General features: G+C 36.4%; 1 protein-coding gene across 1 annotated transcript in view; it reads left to right on the top strand.

The window, feature by feature from the left end:
- The first annotated feature begins 8,150 nt into the window (after positions 1-8,150).
- pdlim4 (PDZ and LIM domain 4) overlaps positions 8,151-16,364 on the top strand; it is a 56,556-nt gene continuing 48,342 nt past the window's right edge. Inside the window, exon 1 of the mRNA XM_038302229.1 lies at positions 8,151-8,392. Within this exon, the coding sequence (XP_038158157.1) occupies positions 8,300-8,392 (93 nt within the window). The 5' untranslated portion in view covers positions 8,151-8,299. The remainder of the gene's footprint in view (positions 8,393-16,364) is intronic.

The following is a 16,364-nucleotide window of genomic DNA, read 5'->3' as shown; positions in this document are numbered from 1 at the left end:
AATGAAGACTAACATCACATTTGGTGTTGTTACATAAATGTTTGTAAAGGGAACAATTCTTGGCATAATTTTCAACAAAAGGACAGTTGTGTCATAAAATATGTATTTTCATATGTTTTTGACAGTTAAATTAGAAACACAACTTTTGTTTGCCTTCTGTTTGTGTGTGTGCACATAGGACATATATGTTATTCTTAAAAACAGCTCTATACTGATTAAAGAATATGATTATGAGAAAAGAACCATCTTAACTTATAAATGGTGGCTATAACTTACATAAAACTGAGATCCTTGTTTAACATTTCTCGAAATAATCTTAGCTTAGTCATAATCAGACCTCAGATTTTTTACACCAATTTTTTTGTGTATACATATAAATGAGTGTGTGTGTGTGTGTGTATCTGGGGGGATGTTTGTGTGTGAACATGTATTTACAGTCTAAGGGACTGACACAGACCTTTAAAACAGGTGTTATTCCAAAAGGTGTGCAGCGGAAGAGATGACATAATTCTCTCCAACAAGAACAAAAACCAGACAGAGGCAGACAGTTCATGATTACAAAAGTCTTTGTCCTACCTGCTTCCTGTGCATACTTTGTCTATGCAGCACAGAGGGAAAACCTGGCTGAGTATATTTACTATGTATTAAAAGGACCTTTTAGTTTGTGCTGAACATATGCCAAGTAATGATCATCAGGCTTCTCTTTGACTTAGATTTACTGCTAGCAGGGTTTTGAAGATAATGTTGATCCTCTCAATAAGTCTTCAGTGCAGACGATTGTCCTTTTATGCTTTCTGGTTCTCTGGTTACTCATCCTTTGATTAAGCCTGAGTTGCAAGCACATGATTAACCTGTAAAAACAGTCTGAGGACAAACTTAGGTGACGTAATTATTGGCTTTGTTTACTGGTCTGATAAAGTTGCATGTTAATGCTGTTTTGTTTTTTTTGTTTTTTTTTGCCTGCAGGTTTTTTTCTTTTAACCATGACAAGACTGCACTGACTGATTGGGAAACCTTTTTTAATACTGTGTTTCTAAGTTGAAGTCAAACTCAGACAACAGGCTGGCAAAAAGTCTATGAGGTTTTCTAAAGAAAAAAGGGCCTGCAGCAAACAGTAGACTGGTTTGCAGAGGAGCAAGCCAGTTACAAAAACACAACAGCATCTGATTAACAGGACAGTGCAGGGAGTGTTTATATAAAAGGATGGAGTGATTACTGATGCAATGACCAGGTGAGAGTAATTACCAGAATAAATCTGCTAGGACAGCATGGCCTGTGGCTTTAAGGGAGAATTAAAAAGAAACACAACAGAAAATACGGATTAAAAATACACAAGGATCAAAGAAAGTAGGACTGAAAGCAAGAGAGCAGCATTGAAACATCTAAATAAGATCAAAGTAAACTGAACATACAGTATGAAACCTGCTTTTCTCTTTTGATAAAGATTGATTACTTAAAAAAAAAAACATTCTTTCATAAATACCTGAAATCACCTTCAAATGTACAAAATTCTGCTAAAGGGCATACAGGCTGCCTGTGTGCACTTTTGTGAATTAATCAGTCACTCTAAGCAGATCTGCTAGTTCAACCTGGAGAGACTCACAGAGAGAGAAATTGTAATTAGAAGAGTTTATTGACATGAATGATATATAAGTTCTTTGGTGCTTGGACACCGGCTGAAGAATACGTGTTCGGAACTGATGGATGATCAAATCAATAGATTTAGGAGAGAGAGGGTAAGTCTTCCCCCGGTGGACAATGATGATGGGAAAAGCCCGGGATGAATTGGAAGTAGCTCGTACCAAGATTCTCTTCTCGGGGAGGAGAAGGAGTGGAGGTGGATAGAGAGAAGGCTGATGAGCAGTAGGAATGGCAAAAACAATACTTGAAGAAGGAGACCTTGTAAGTCGCTTGGCTCCAGGAAAGGTGCGGTTCCATGAATAATTGGCTGAGGTTTGGAAGTAGGACTCCAGCAGGTGATCAAGGTGAGGCTGAACAGAATCTTCCAGATTAAATTTACGCTTAAGCTTCATTTCTACACCAATCATAGGATTCCTCCACATCAATAAATCCAGTCATCACATTCATCTTTAATAAATATGACAAACACAACCGTTAATTAGGATATAGGTTAAAAAAAAGAATGAAAGAGAATAACAGCACCATGTAAAGTTACATATTATTGTAAACAAATATGCATTGTGCACCATGGTCACCAACATTCTGTAGAATGTAGATTCAAAGCTTCACATGGTCTTGGATCAGGTTTTAAATAAACAATTTTTGAGTTATCCCACAGAGTGTCTTGCCTTGAATACTGGGTCCTTCTGTTCTGAGTCGTAACAACAGATCTATTTTCTTAATTGAGGAACCAACCAAGTCTGTAAACGGAATTAATGTATCTGAGTTTGGAGATTGAAAGGAGAATATTGCTTGCTGGATGTGTAGATTATGTTTTTTTTGGTGTGAAAGAACTAGGCTGGTACCTCAACCTGGCAGACCACCTCTGAGATGAAATATAGTGTTTGAGCCAAACCTTGTCCTCCAACATCAATGTGTAACCTCATAAATGTGCCTCTGGAAGTACAACAAAAAGCTAGATATCAATACATTCAAAAGACATATATAGTCTATACCTTGACTATATAAATGTCATCAAATATCCGATAAACAGTCTTTTACCACTCTGAACCAGTCTGAGTGACTTTCTAGTTATTACCTGTTGCTCATAGTGGAAATTATACTGAAAAGCTGCCATTAATAAAGTACTACTACTCCTAAAGATGACGCCCAGCTTACACTCAAGGACTCCCTGTTAACTTAACAGATGCTTTTGTGGATCGATGTTTGCTCAAACTTACTCACATATCAAGGCAGGACTCCACATGTGCTTTGTCTACTAAGGGACACATAACGTGGAATCTCTATGAGCTCATTCCTTTTGCATTAGAGAAAAAAGACAGACTCAGACTCACTGACTCACTCAGCAATTGGCAGGGGAAATGAAGGAATCAAGCAAAGAGGCTGTGAGGATATAGAGTAGACTGGAATATCCACTAACAACATGGGAGAGGTCTTCTCTTTAAATGAGGTGTCCACATTACAGCACATCTTTATGTTCAACCTAAGACCCTGGTGCCACACTAATTTACTGGATTTAAATTTAATTGCAAAATCCAGATTATGTCTTGAGAACTTAGTTTTTAGCATTTGCTTTCTATATATTTGTTTCTCCAGCGAACTGTATACCTTCAATTCAACAAATAATTTAAGGAAACAGGGCAGGATTCAATCAGAAGGCGATTTACACAAAATGTAGATATAATTGTCAGAACAAAACAGGGCAAAGTCCTCCATTCAAAGAAAAAAATACCAATACCTACCATTTGATTACATTATGTGCTCTTTCTAAATTAACTTCAACAAATTAACTAATATTATGAGTACCACATAACATCATTAATACAAAATCTAAATATTAATTTTGTACTGCTCCAAAATCTCTTCATATAGCTTCCCATTAGCTTCCTGCTAATGATTCTGGGTGTAGCTGGAAGCTTTGATTTAATAAGCTCAAAATATATTGCTTGACAGAACTCATTTGTTAGAAAAAGACAACATGCGAATGCCCAGGAGTTTAAGATGTGTCATTTTCAGTCTAAATTAATGTTTATCAGTCAACGATCTAAACGAAATCTCGACTTTCCCCATCAGATTCACCATTATTTGTGTGTGGATGGTCAAACTGAAATTATAAATGTCCAAAACAAGGTAAATAAAATCCAGTTGCTGCAAAATCTCATTGATTCGGCTGACTTTCTAACTGCTGCTTTCTAGTTTTAGCGAAACATGGCAGACCTGGAATTCAGAAGTCACAAGGGCCGTTTCCATCAGCTTTTTGTAATGTGCATTTTGAAGCAGCATATCAGAAAAGCTAGATGGAAAAGGCAAAATTCAACACACCTTCTTTATATTTGCAAAGAAGTTTTTACGTTTGCTTGAGGTGGTTTTTGCAAAAAAGAGTGCAAAACGGGAGATGGAAACAGTTTTTTTCAATCAGCTCTGATTTAGCAAACTTTAACCTCTGATGACTGATCAGCTGTATCTGCTGACTGAATTTTCCTGGACGTTTGAATTGAGCTCATAGACATGGCTGGAAGAAACATCGCAATTACTAGCTGACATATTAATGTAAGAACAACTTGCTGGATAGCAACACATTCATTGAAACTCTACTCCATTACTAATCTTGGGTCCATTGTAGATAACAGGCTCTAGCTGATACTTCCTATTAATTATTAATTAGTCATACATTCAACATTGAGCTTTGTGTTGCTTGGTTAATTTCTTTTAAACCAAGAGGAAACCCTGCAAAATTAGAATTTTTTTTTACCTTTAAAATTTCCCTTAAAAACTGCATCTAAGTTAGATGGAAACACTGCAACTGTGGGGGTCAGAACAATAAGCTGTGCATAGAGGGCATCCAAGCTGGGCAGAGGCAGCTGCGCATATCACTGGGGTCAGGCCTCTATTGCATCCCTGTAATCATCATTATCCTCACATAGCTTTGCATTGCAGCACTCCTGAATGCTCCAATACATTTGGTCACTGGAAGCATGTTTGATGTGGACACACCATAGCAGATTTACAAAGAACTCTATTAATCACCAATGATCTAACACAAATGCCAGGCAGCTTGGGAGAATTGTGAATTTTGACTTCAGCTGGTACCAAAATCAGATTATTTCCCCCCCATTATCTAGCAGCATGGCGGAAAATCTGGCAGGTCTGCCATGTTGCTGTCTTCTTTTCATGTCACCCTGTCCAACATTTTAGAGACTCTGATGTATTCAATTATCTTTTGACTGATATAAGTCATTTATAGTTTTAACAAAGTAGACTTCAATCCTAGGGTCGGTGTTCATTTGAAAGACCTATTTATGACCAAGCTACCTACTGGTTCTTGAGCTGTTGCTTCGATGTTCCCACAGATTTATTTTCTCATAATTTGCCAGCTTCACAGCGAAAAAGAGATTTTAAAACCACCCATGGTTGAAATTTTAATTTCAGAAGTGGGGTGAACGCAAGTATTTTTTTTACATATATCGAACTTCATGGTGTTTGACCCTCCAATCACAGACCTGATTCATTGGAGCATCAGATCTTTGTAGAGTGAGCTTCTCAGGAGTGACAGCGGTGACAGCCAATCACACAAGCAAAGACGGTGGGCCATTTAGGAGCTTGTGGGCGGTCTAAACTTAGGGAAGCGGGCTATGGGAGAATTATCCTGCCATAATGCAAGAGCACATAATTTCAATTTGAGAAAAGAATCTCATCTTCTTGCACACAAAACTTATAATGCTCACACTCAAAACATGCGCTCTCTCTCAAATATTTTCTCTTCTCTCTCAAATCTTTGTTTCTTCTCTCAGATTTAATGCTTCTTGCACAGATATTTTCTCCTCTCGCTTGCCTCCTTCTCTTCGCGCACAAACCACGCTCTGCTCGAGTCTCAGTTACGCTCGCAAACCCATAGGCTCTGCTTGCGGATTTTTTTCGCTCTCTCGCGGATTGCAGTTGGATCGTCGCCTAGCAACCTTTCCAGCCAATAGAACGACAGCCTCGGAAAGGGTGCGCTTGTTTAACCCTACTGAGTGTGCCTGTGCTACAGTACTACACCACTTATAAGAGCGTCAGCTGCTATTTACAGTAGTTTTATGGCTCGATTCAGCAAAGTTCAGTACTTATGGATAACCCGAAAAAATTCTGAATTAAGTAATTTTAAACAATTAGTGGTTTGTTATGTACAAAAGCAAAGACAGACATATTAAATTATTATCTTGAAATACTTTGTTAGTATTGATTTCAAAATGTAGGGGAAAAAATACATTTTTTACAAAAAGTTAAAATGTTTGATAGTTATTTCCAATTATTATTATAGTGTTATGTGTCCAGTCAGCTTTCTTATTGACGTGAACACCCAGGTATTTGAAACTCTCCACAGTTTCTATGTCCTGCCCCTGAATGTTCACACGGGGGTCGTCTCCTGAAGTCGATCACCAGTCTAACTGGTGTTTAAACACAGATGTTTTTTCTCACAACAGTCCACAAAGTCCATGATGACTGACCGGTACTCCTGCCCATTCCCCTCAGACACACAGCCCACAAGGTGAAGGTGTAAAGGGTGAAGAGAAATGGAGACAGGACGGTGGCCTGGAGGCCCCAGTGCTGCAGACTGCCATTCTGACAGCCTTACAGCCACAGGGCTTTCAGTCAGAGAAAATCCTGACTTTGATTTTCTTATAGAAATCAGGAGAAAAAGATTTCTCTTCCAGGGTCAAGTCATCCACGCCTCCGAAAATTAACGATCTCACTCTTAACTAAATATAAAATTTGAGGTCTGATTAAACTTGATAATAAAATTTAAATAAATAAATTAATGAATACTAATTTTAATATCATAATACAGTACTTATCATTTATTAACCTGCTGATATAGCCAACAAACCGCATAGTTAGTCCAATGAAAAGCTCTTTTGAGGTGAAAACAGCGTTGGCTTTCAGAAGACATAAGTCTCCTTTCCTTGTAATGTCCTACTTGAGCTGTGATTGGACTCCTCTTTCAGACCCATTGTCCACTCATCCTACATTTTAAAACATCCATAACTCACTGACTGGTTAAAACGCATCATTTTTCGACTATTTCGAAAAATTCTTTGAGATAGGGCCAAGTCGTCAGTTTGGTCAAAACATAATTTGTAGTTTAGAAAATGTCTCAGAAATCTGTCTCCAAGTGGATTTGCAGTATTTAGTTATCTATTTATTTATTTTCTTTTTGGAGTGAGCTGTTCTTCCAGAAGACTAAAGGGTTGAGTAGCCTTTGGCTCATTGGTAAAGGATTAGTTTTACTCTGGATGATGACTCTCCCTAACCAGCATCAGCATCTTTCCTTAGTCTTCTGCTCTAAAATTCAAAATTTTGCACCATAACCTGTCAAAGATGACTGAACGAGGTTTTTAAACATGGAGTGTTTGAAGAAATAGAATAAACAAACCTGAGCCCACCCATCCTCACCACCTTCTAAAGAAGCACCATAGAGAGCATTCTGACCAGCTGTCTCACTGTTTGGTGTGGAGGCTGCAGCGCCTCAGACTGGAAGAAAGTGAGGAGAGTGGTGAGAACAGCAGAGAAGATAATCTGGGCTCCTCTTCCCTCCATATAAGACATCTCATCCCAGTGCTGCGTGTCCTGAGTCCATAACATCATAATTGACCCTTCACAACCCCCATGGACTGTTCTCCCTGCTGCCCTCTGGGAAGAGACTTCTAAGCATTGGATGCAGGTCCAGCAGATTCCACAACAGTTTCTTCCCCACTGCCATTAGACTGCTGAATGTTTTGTAAAATGGGTTAATTTATTGTATTTTATTATATTTGATAATTATATATAAATTAAATTTAAATATTAGAACTGTAAATTTACAGTCATATGTTTATATTACTGCTTATATATATATATATATATATATATATATATATATATATATATATATATATATATATATATATATATATATATATATATATATATATATATATATATATATATATATATATATATATATATATATATATATATATATATATATATATATATATATAACTATTTTTCTAAGGCTACACTTTAAAAAAAATATGAAATTGTCCAGAGAGCTGTTCCAAACAAAATGGCTTTTTCTTTTACACTTGTGTAAACAAAATGACAAATAAAATCTGTCTAAGTCTAAATAGACTGGGCACTTTGATATCTTGATATTGTTTTGAAAATCAACCTGAAGTCAACCAGTTACTTCATAAAAGCTGTGGGATAACCCTGCACAACCTAGAGGAAAAAAGGAAAACAAAACAGGAAAGTGTAGTGTTATATTAATGTAAGAAAAATTGAAAAAAGTTAGGTATTTCTTTAAAGTGTGAACACCGTTAAATGTATTTATTGTTCTAAGCAAGGTTGACATGGGGGGTAATCAGTGTCTGTTCTCCCCATGAGATCTCCCCCACCCTCTCACGCTTTCTGAGCGGCTGAAAAGTGGGCGGGACAGACCGTCCACTGACGTCAGAGGCGGATCTATACTTCAACTTGAATCAGGAGCGCAGTTTTCAGAGCCGCACTGCGTTGCTTAGCAGCTAGAGAGAGAGGACTCTGACTACTTCACGGTCGCTTTTCTGCCGGACTTTTGCCCTTCTTCATTTTGTCATCTGCACTTTCATTGAAAAACTATTTCAAAGTCTTGATAACCAAGATGTCCAATACCGTGACACTAAAGGGACCCTCTCCATGGGGTTTTCGCCTGGTGGGAGGACGGGATTTTAGCACACCGTTAACCATCTCCAGGGTAGGTGGCGACTTTTCCTGCTTGTGCGCCTCCATTCATTGAGCTGTGTTTAAAAAGAAAAAAGAAAAAGGGAAGACTTTCGATTTCCTTGACAGCAAAAGTGAAATTGATTGATAATTTATGATGCAATAAAACATAAGTAAAGTTTCAATTCAGACAGATTTGGCAGGTGATTCTCCATAAGTTATGCCTTTTCATTTATTTTTATTGAGCAAAAACAGAGGCATGATTATAATTTAATATTTTTTGCGCAAAAAAACTAAATTTAAATAATTTATTAGAACTAATCAATGATCAACGGCGTTGGTGAATTTTGAAAGAAACAAACTAAAAAAAAAAAGAAGCAACTGTAAGAAAAAAGTGTGAATCAACCCGAATAAGGCTTAGAATCTGTCTGCTTTTTTGCATTGATTCCCTGTGTTGTGGGAGAGCAGTGAAAACTACTTGTTAGACGCTTTATTGTGGTTAAGGAGTGCGCAGCAATAGGTGGGGCTCGAGAACATAGGGCTACAACTGGAGATAATTCAGGTTAGCCAGCACAGGCAAACACAGAAGCACGTTTATTCGTCCGTTTGTCTTCATCCAAAAACCAGTAGGACCCATACAGTTTTTTCATATGGCTCACTGTCCAGGGTGGCATAATTAATGGGGAGGCATGAGTGCAGGTCTAAAGGATCCTATTTCATGTTGAATTAAAGGGCTATTTTGTTGTTTTAAATTGTTCACCACTAAAACAATTCTCTAAAGTACGATTTGAGATCTTGAGACTTTTATTTTAGCCTACAAATCAAGACAAAAAAAGAAGCCTTTTTTTGGCCACAGTAGCAGCTTAGATTGGGGTAATTATGAAAAACACTTGGAAAATAGTGGCCAGCCCAGACCAGAATATACCAAAATTATATCAGTTTTCATTAATCATTGTTTGTTTATTTGTGAAGTTATAAAATATATACCTAAAAAATTACTGGAATTTCTTAGTTGTGAAAGTTACTTTTTAAAATGTTGTATACCAGGTAACCAACCCTTACCTAATGTTAGGGCTGCTGTCCTCATAAGCAACCACTCATATGAACTGACCCTTTCAAGCTGATTGTATATGTTAGGGTTGTTTCCCTGTAAAAACACATATAATTCATAATTTCTAAAGATATTAACAGAAGTAGTTGGAGGCGAACTCCCCTGACCTTCACAATTTAGGTCAAGAGTCACAGTGCTGGCAGTGGGTCTGGCAGTAGCCATTAGTTCATCCTAGCCAGGCAAAACACAGCCTGATGCTGCAGGGCTAACAGGAGGGTTAAAGAAAAAAAAAAAGAAGGAGGAGGGTGCAGACATTTGTTTTTCATCATGCAGCTCATGCGTTCTGCTGAGGGATTCCAGGTGTTGTCCTTAGCTGTATCACCAGCCCCTAACCATCCATTTAACTGCAGGGTGCAAGCATTTCAAACTAGAGGTGTAATTTTTACATTTACAGGTGAAGATTTGCAGCTTTGAAAAGACAAACAGAAGACCTGGTCAGTTCAAGTGTTTAGTGCAAATTGCACCAAACTTTAATGTCATGATATAACTGCTTTGATTTAAAACATCTTTGCCAAGTTCTTAGCAAATATACACCATCAAGTTTGTGGTTTTATTTTTCTCACATTAGTGAGACTCACTTACATGTGAGGAACCTTTAGTGCTCTTGGTGATAAGAAATGTAGCTGAACATGACATTTTAAAAACAAAAAATTCAATGATATGCTTCTTTCATAAAATGTTTATGTTTGGAGCTGCAGAAGGTGGTTTATGTTAGTGTTTGTCTTCAATTCAGATCTTGCTTAGTGCAGCCTCAGGGCATCTTAGACAAGTTTTGGTTTCAGTGCAATAAATCAATTGTTTCTCACCAGTTTCATTTGTGCATACTTGCATTGGTGCCAACATTAAAAAGGCAAACTTTCACACCGTGGTTTTCTAATGAAGCAGGAGTTGCAAAACCTTTTCTTGTTTGCAGCATTGCAATTAATTGTAGGTTACACTTTACATGCTGTTGCAGAGGATGGATAGCAGCAAATACCTATAGCTGACAGAAGAGCTACTGCCGGAATGAATGGGAAATGTTTGGGTAATTCCTGATTCTTGGATTGAAAGTCAGACAAGGAAGCAGCTGTTGAAAAGGAAGCATATCTAGCTAAATGTGTAATGTCAGAGGCTTAAATATACACAGCATGTTTACAGCCAAATCCCTGGATACCATTACACAATAACCACGCTGCCAACCTTTGCTCATCATCTCTTCACTTTGTGACATAATAACAATTTAAACTACACTTTGCATTTACAAAATGTGTTTTACACTCATTACTTTGTGACTTATTGTTGCATGAGCGCACAATATTCTGTAAGAAAAGTAAATAAAGATAAAAAGAGAAATAAAAAAAATATATATATTTTCTGTGTTATTAATAAGTGTTTCAGGGTCATGCTTGGGTTGTTTCCTGATGCATGGGACATGCCCAGTGCTTAAGTCTGCTGATTTCTTAAGGAATTTCTTAAAAGTAGTTTTATTTTTGGGTTTTTTTTAGGCAAACATCCAGCTCTTGAGATGAGACAGGTGAGTTCCTGACAATGAGATTTGACAGATCTTAAAATATTTGGAGAAAAAAAGAATCATTGTCAGGTTTTACCAAATATATACAATTAATAGTACATACCAGATCTGTTTAACTCCATTGAGGTGTACAAAACATGTAGTAGTTGTCTAATACTAAGGTGTTTTAAAATGTGTACACTGGAGTAACATCTGAATTAAATGGCTGAATTACCTCATAGTATGGCGTCTTATTCTGCAGAGGCACAAAGTTTAGCTACTTGGAAATAAATCAAATCTTCGATTTCCATTATAACAACAAATTTGAATTGCAACAGCTGCTTCTCAGTGACCTCTCCTGTGTTGGCAAAGTAAATAGTTATTTTTTTTTTATTGAGAAAGCTTCCTGGAGAGGTGGCGAAACGTCTCCAAATCTTGGAAAGCAAGTCCAGTGGATATTTTTTTTTTTTAATTTTTACGGAATTACTATGACCTGGATGACTGAGAACCTTCATCAGCACCCAATCCTTACCTCCCTGTAGTCACCTAATATATTAGAGGCATAGACAGCCTGAATGAAGGACATTCAAAAAATTGGCATCTTATTGCAGTATAAGAGGTCCTTTTTTTATATATGCACATTGCCTATAACGACACTGTGATTACAGTCATTTTGAAATATATCACACAGCTCTGATGACCAGAATATCTGTGACTCAGTTTAAACAGTAAGTTTAAACACAAAGTGTTTAAAGAGAATGGCTTGATCTTGACTATTAAAGGTCTTGGGCAATTAAATAACAAACTTAACATGAATTAATCAATACAGAAATATAGATTATTTCAACTAGTTTAAAGTGAATGCCTAAAAATAACCCCACGCTGAGGCAGGGATAGTTGTAAATATCAGAAAACTAGTTCTAATGTCAGCAGCTGGTTTTTAACCTTCTATGGTGTAAATTTTAAAATAAAGACTATTACTGACTCTGGAAATGTCGCTCTCAAAGGTGGCTGTGTGTATGTGGTGTGGCTTCTGTCTCCCTGACCCCCTGTTGGCCTCGGCAGATGGCCGCTCACATTGAGCTTGGTTCTGCTGGAGGTTTCTTCCTGTTAAAATAGAGTTTTCCTCTTCATTGTCGCTACAAGCATGCTTGGTGCGAAGGTTTTGCCTTTGAGTCAATGAGTCGATGCAATCAAATGTTTTACCTCAGACAGAAAACTTTGAATCAATCAGACTGTAGGATCTCGTTGAACTGACTTTGTAAAGTGCCTTAAGATGACATGTGTTGTGAATTGGTGCTATAGAAATAAACTGAATTGAACTGAATATAAACATTTTTATGAATGAGAGAGTTTGACTGACAGTGAAAGATAAACTTGTAGAAGCGTCTGACATAACCAGCATGTAGCGTGGATTTGCTTAATGTGACACATGCAGGATAACCCATTTTTAAACATCCAGGTCACGCCGATATCCAGACAGAAGGTTTTCTCTGCCAGAAGGCCATCAACCAATGAACAGCAATTTCAATAAATGCTGTCAAACCAGATATCTTTCAAGGCTCTGACATGCAAAGTATGATCTTTACTGTAGTTGTCAGGCTTAAGAGGTTGTCAGCATCTTAATATATTGTAAAAATAAATATGAAATCCTGTATTTTATATGTAGTTTATTTCAAATATGTATTGTTGCTTTATTTTGATTACAATAAAACATTTTAGGAAGTTTAATGGATGTTTCACCAAGATATGCCTAAGAGTTGATTTATCAATTCAACACAGACACTGAAAAGGTTGATACTGGGCTTAGTGTTACTATGCTGACAAACCAAAAGGATTATGAAGTTTCTTATATAATTCAACTAGTCTTAAAGCCAATTATGATTACAAAAATCTTGAATAATCCCTTATTTTGTCAAGCACTAACATAATGTCATTATGCTTCCCTCAGTCCTGCTGTTACATCCATACATATATTCTAAATTCTTTGCTGTGAAGCTTAGATGTATTACTTCTACCTTGCTGATTGAGGCAGAATGCATAATCAGTATTTCACCCTATAAGTCAGCTGGCTCTCACAATGACAATCAGTTAATGAGACTCATTTAAATCCCCATTCAGCTCCATCATGATCAATGCAGTCTGATCAGTTGCTTTTTGAATGACTACAGGCATTTATAGCATTTTGTAAAACACAATAGAAAAATGCAACAGTAGAAGAGTGGCATGGTTGGCCTTAAGCATCTAAAAATACACGGGTCTCAGGTCAGATCTCCGTTGCAAGATTAAGAGGTTCTTATAGATTAAAAAAGGAGGTTAAGCCAAATCCAATTGTTAGGGTGTGTACACAAAAACAAATGTTTGACACGACTTTTCTGCTCCAAAATAAGAGAGGATAACCTAACAGTTCTTTAGTGGTTGCATATCTCAAAACTCAATGTCCTTTGTACCCTGTAATCTCTTTAAATACAGGTTCTCATATCGGCTACATACAAAAGACACAACATGTGATGTAAAACCTCATGGTTTTTTTTTTTTTGAAAAGCAATGATTATGATAATCATCATCATCAAGATATAAAGTAGATGATTATTTCTGTTGTTGCATCACAACTAATAAAGGAAATAAATGCCTTTGAAATGCCGTCAAGGTTCATTTTGATCACCTGTTGGCAAACTGTAAAAGTTTATGGATTTCATTTTTAAATCCCAAAGTAATATGATGAAAAAAAAAGTCTGGCATAATTCTTTGTAAGAATGGATTTTGGAATATTAACTTTTTTTTTTTTTACTTTTTTCGTTCCAGCATAATTAGATAACTAAATAATTAAACATGTTTGCTCTTCCAAGTAAGGCGATATGGCTTAAAAATCTCATCCTTGAATTTTTTTCTTACCAAATCCGATTGCTAATTTTTATTTTCACCAAAATTTAATAACAACACATACATATTTAAAAGAAAACTAGCTTTGTTTTTAATCACTGCCCCTGGGAGGTGACCTTAGTTTAAAGTGCAATGAAATTCAAGCTGTAAAAAGTGCTTGTAAAACAATGTTTCACAACAAACAATAAAAATACAACAAACTTAAGGCTTGCAGCTAGTTATTTTACACAGAAAGCTTGTTTATCACATATACGTACACATAGGAACAAAAGGTGAACTGAAGTCAGCCTAAGCTTTATAAAAAAATCCAGATTTGCAAAGAATATAATCTTCATGAACAGAAAATTTTGATGCATTGATAATGATTAATCCCGCAGCCCTATTTCCTCGTATTACTTCAATGTTTATGAGTCCAAGCCAAGGTTATACCCTGATGACAGCGAGCAAAAATCAAGCCTAGTCTTTCACACCGAAAGCCAGTTAGACATTTAAAATACTGAAATATAGTTTTAGATGTTTAAGTTTTTTATTGGTTTGTTTTTTTCTTTTATATAGTTGCTAACGCATTTACTCTACTTCTGATAAAAATCTACATTTATTTAAATAGAATACTTGGAACATGAAAGAAATGCATCAAGATGCCTTCATATGATTTTACTTCATGTAAAATTAGTTCATATGAACTTAGAAAGTTTAGGTAACTCTTTCTAGTGAAACATCATTTCTAGGGACATTACTAAGAGCCCATAGCTGCTCAGCATTATTTCACAGTGCATCTACTAAAAATACTTATACTGTAAATAACACCTCAATTCCTACTCAAGTCTTATATCATTAAAATGACTGAAATCCTGGATCTGCTCTGTACTCAGCAATTACTAAATCTTATCAACTATAGTACAGGCTTAATACATTTCCATTCTTTAATAACCTCATTAGGTTCTTATTATGTTCAATCACCAGCAGCAGCATTGTTTGTTACGCTTGCCAAGGGCAGTCCCTTTGTTTAAGTGTGATTTAAATCACCAATCACACCCAAGGTTATGTCTTTGCTTTTAAAAGTGGCACCAAGGTCATAACCATGGTTTTTATCAGACAGTCTGTAAGCAAACAAAGACGTCAGACTCTTACTTTCTTTGTCACTAAGTAGTGAATCTTAAAGCTACCACCTAGTTAAAAACATTCCACTGTGAAATTAATCGAAGTGGGTTTCATGTGTTAGAGTGACATTTATACAAGGAAGTTACTGTAAAATTTTTATTTGTGAGACTCTATGCCTACAAGACTCTAGACATCCACTGTGTAGAGTAGTAAAAAAAAAATATTCAGGAGGATGGTCCATTTCTTACACCTTAAAAGAGGCTATATCCCCTACTCTAGGGGATATATGTAGAGCTCCCTCTGCAGGTTTGGTGGGAGACAGTTCAGTAGATATCGGCGGCTTATATCCCGGTGCAGCTTATAAATGTATTTTTCCAGTTTTTCAATAAAATGCACGGCTTATGTAGGGTGTGCTCTATAGTCTGGGAAATACGGTAAACTCTGACATCGCGTTGTGCAGCCGCTTGTTTCATGCTCACATTGCAGTGCAATTACTCCTCAAGATGTTGCTCCCTCTAGCATCGACCAGTTTAAAAAAACAATCACCTTGTGCCATTGCATGTTTGCATGCAGTGTTGTGCCTTCAGAATTTTCTATTTATTTTACTCAAAGTGCATTACAGTGAAATTATATATAATAATTAGTTATGTATTTACTTTAGGGGGAGCATTTTTACAGGGAGGAATATTTTGGTTATTCTTTGGGGTATGCATCCCTCCCTCAACTTGACTACTGACTGTATTTATAATAGTTTGAGTCTTTAAGTAAACTACTGCTGCTGTTTCTTGTAATTGCCCTTTTTTAGCAATTAAAGGGATCCTACTTGCTGATCCATCAAGGCAAGCACTTCCAATGGTTTAGATTCTGATATAGATAAGAGACTGGGGAAAAAAAAAAAAAAAAAAAAGGTGGTGAAAGGTGATATTTATGAGATTTTGCCCCTAGGATGATGTCACAGCAGGTTGCAAGTATTCATCAAGTTTTATTATGTGCTCCATGTAATGTAAACATGCAGAAATTTTCATGGGCTTTCATTATTTCCCCTTCTGTACTTGAGGCCTGTATTAACTTTCACTTGTTCAAAGGTAAATCAACCCCCTCAACATACCATTCACCAGCTTAAATGATAGAAGTGAAAAGTGTTTGCTTCCTTTGTGTTTGTTAAAACAAAGTTTACTTTAATGGTATGGTTCTTCTGGCTATGACTTTAGATGTTCTAATAAGTACCACATCACAGCTTAAGTTAGTTTTCGACAACTACCACGAGAAATGTGCCCCTCATGCTATAGTGACATGTATTTTCTTTAGTAATTAAAACTCTAGTCATGAAGAATGCTCAAAATGTCATAGTATTTCTCACTGGTGCTGTTTAAACTTTGTTTTGTGTCTCAATAAAGTATTTTTACATTAAATATTTTGTAT

Source organism: Cyprinodon tularosa, unplaced genomic scaffold (genome assembly GCF_016077235.1).
Source record: "Cyprinodon tularosa strain WSP-4 unplaced genomic scaffold, ASM1607723v1 ctg484, whole genome shotgun sequence".
Lineage (NCBI taxonomy): Eukaryota > Metazoa > Chordata > Actinopteri > Cyprinodontiformes > Cyprinodontidae > Cyprinodon > Cyprinodon tularosa.
This window is presented reverse-complemented; position numbering and strand designations above follow the sequence as displayed.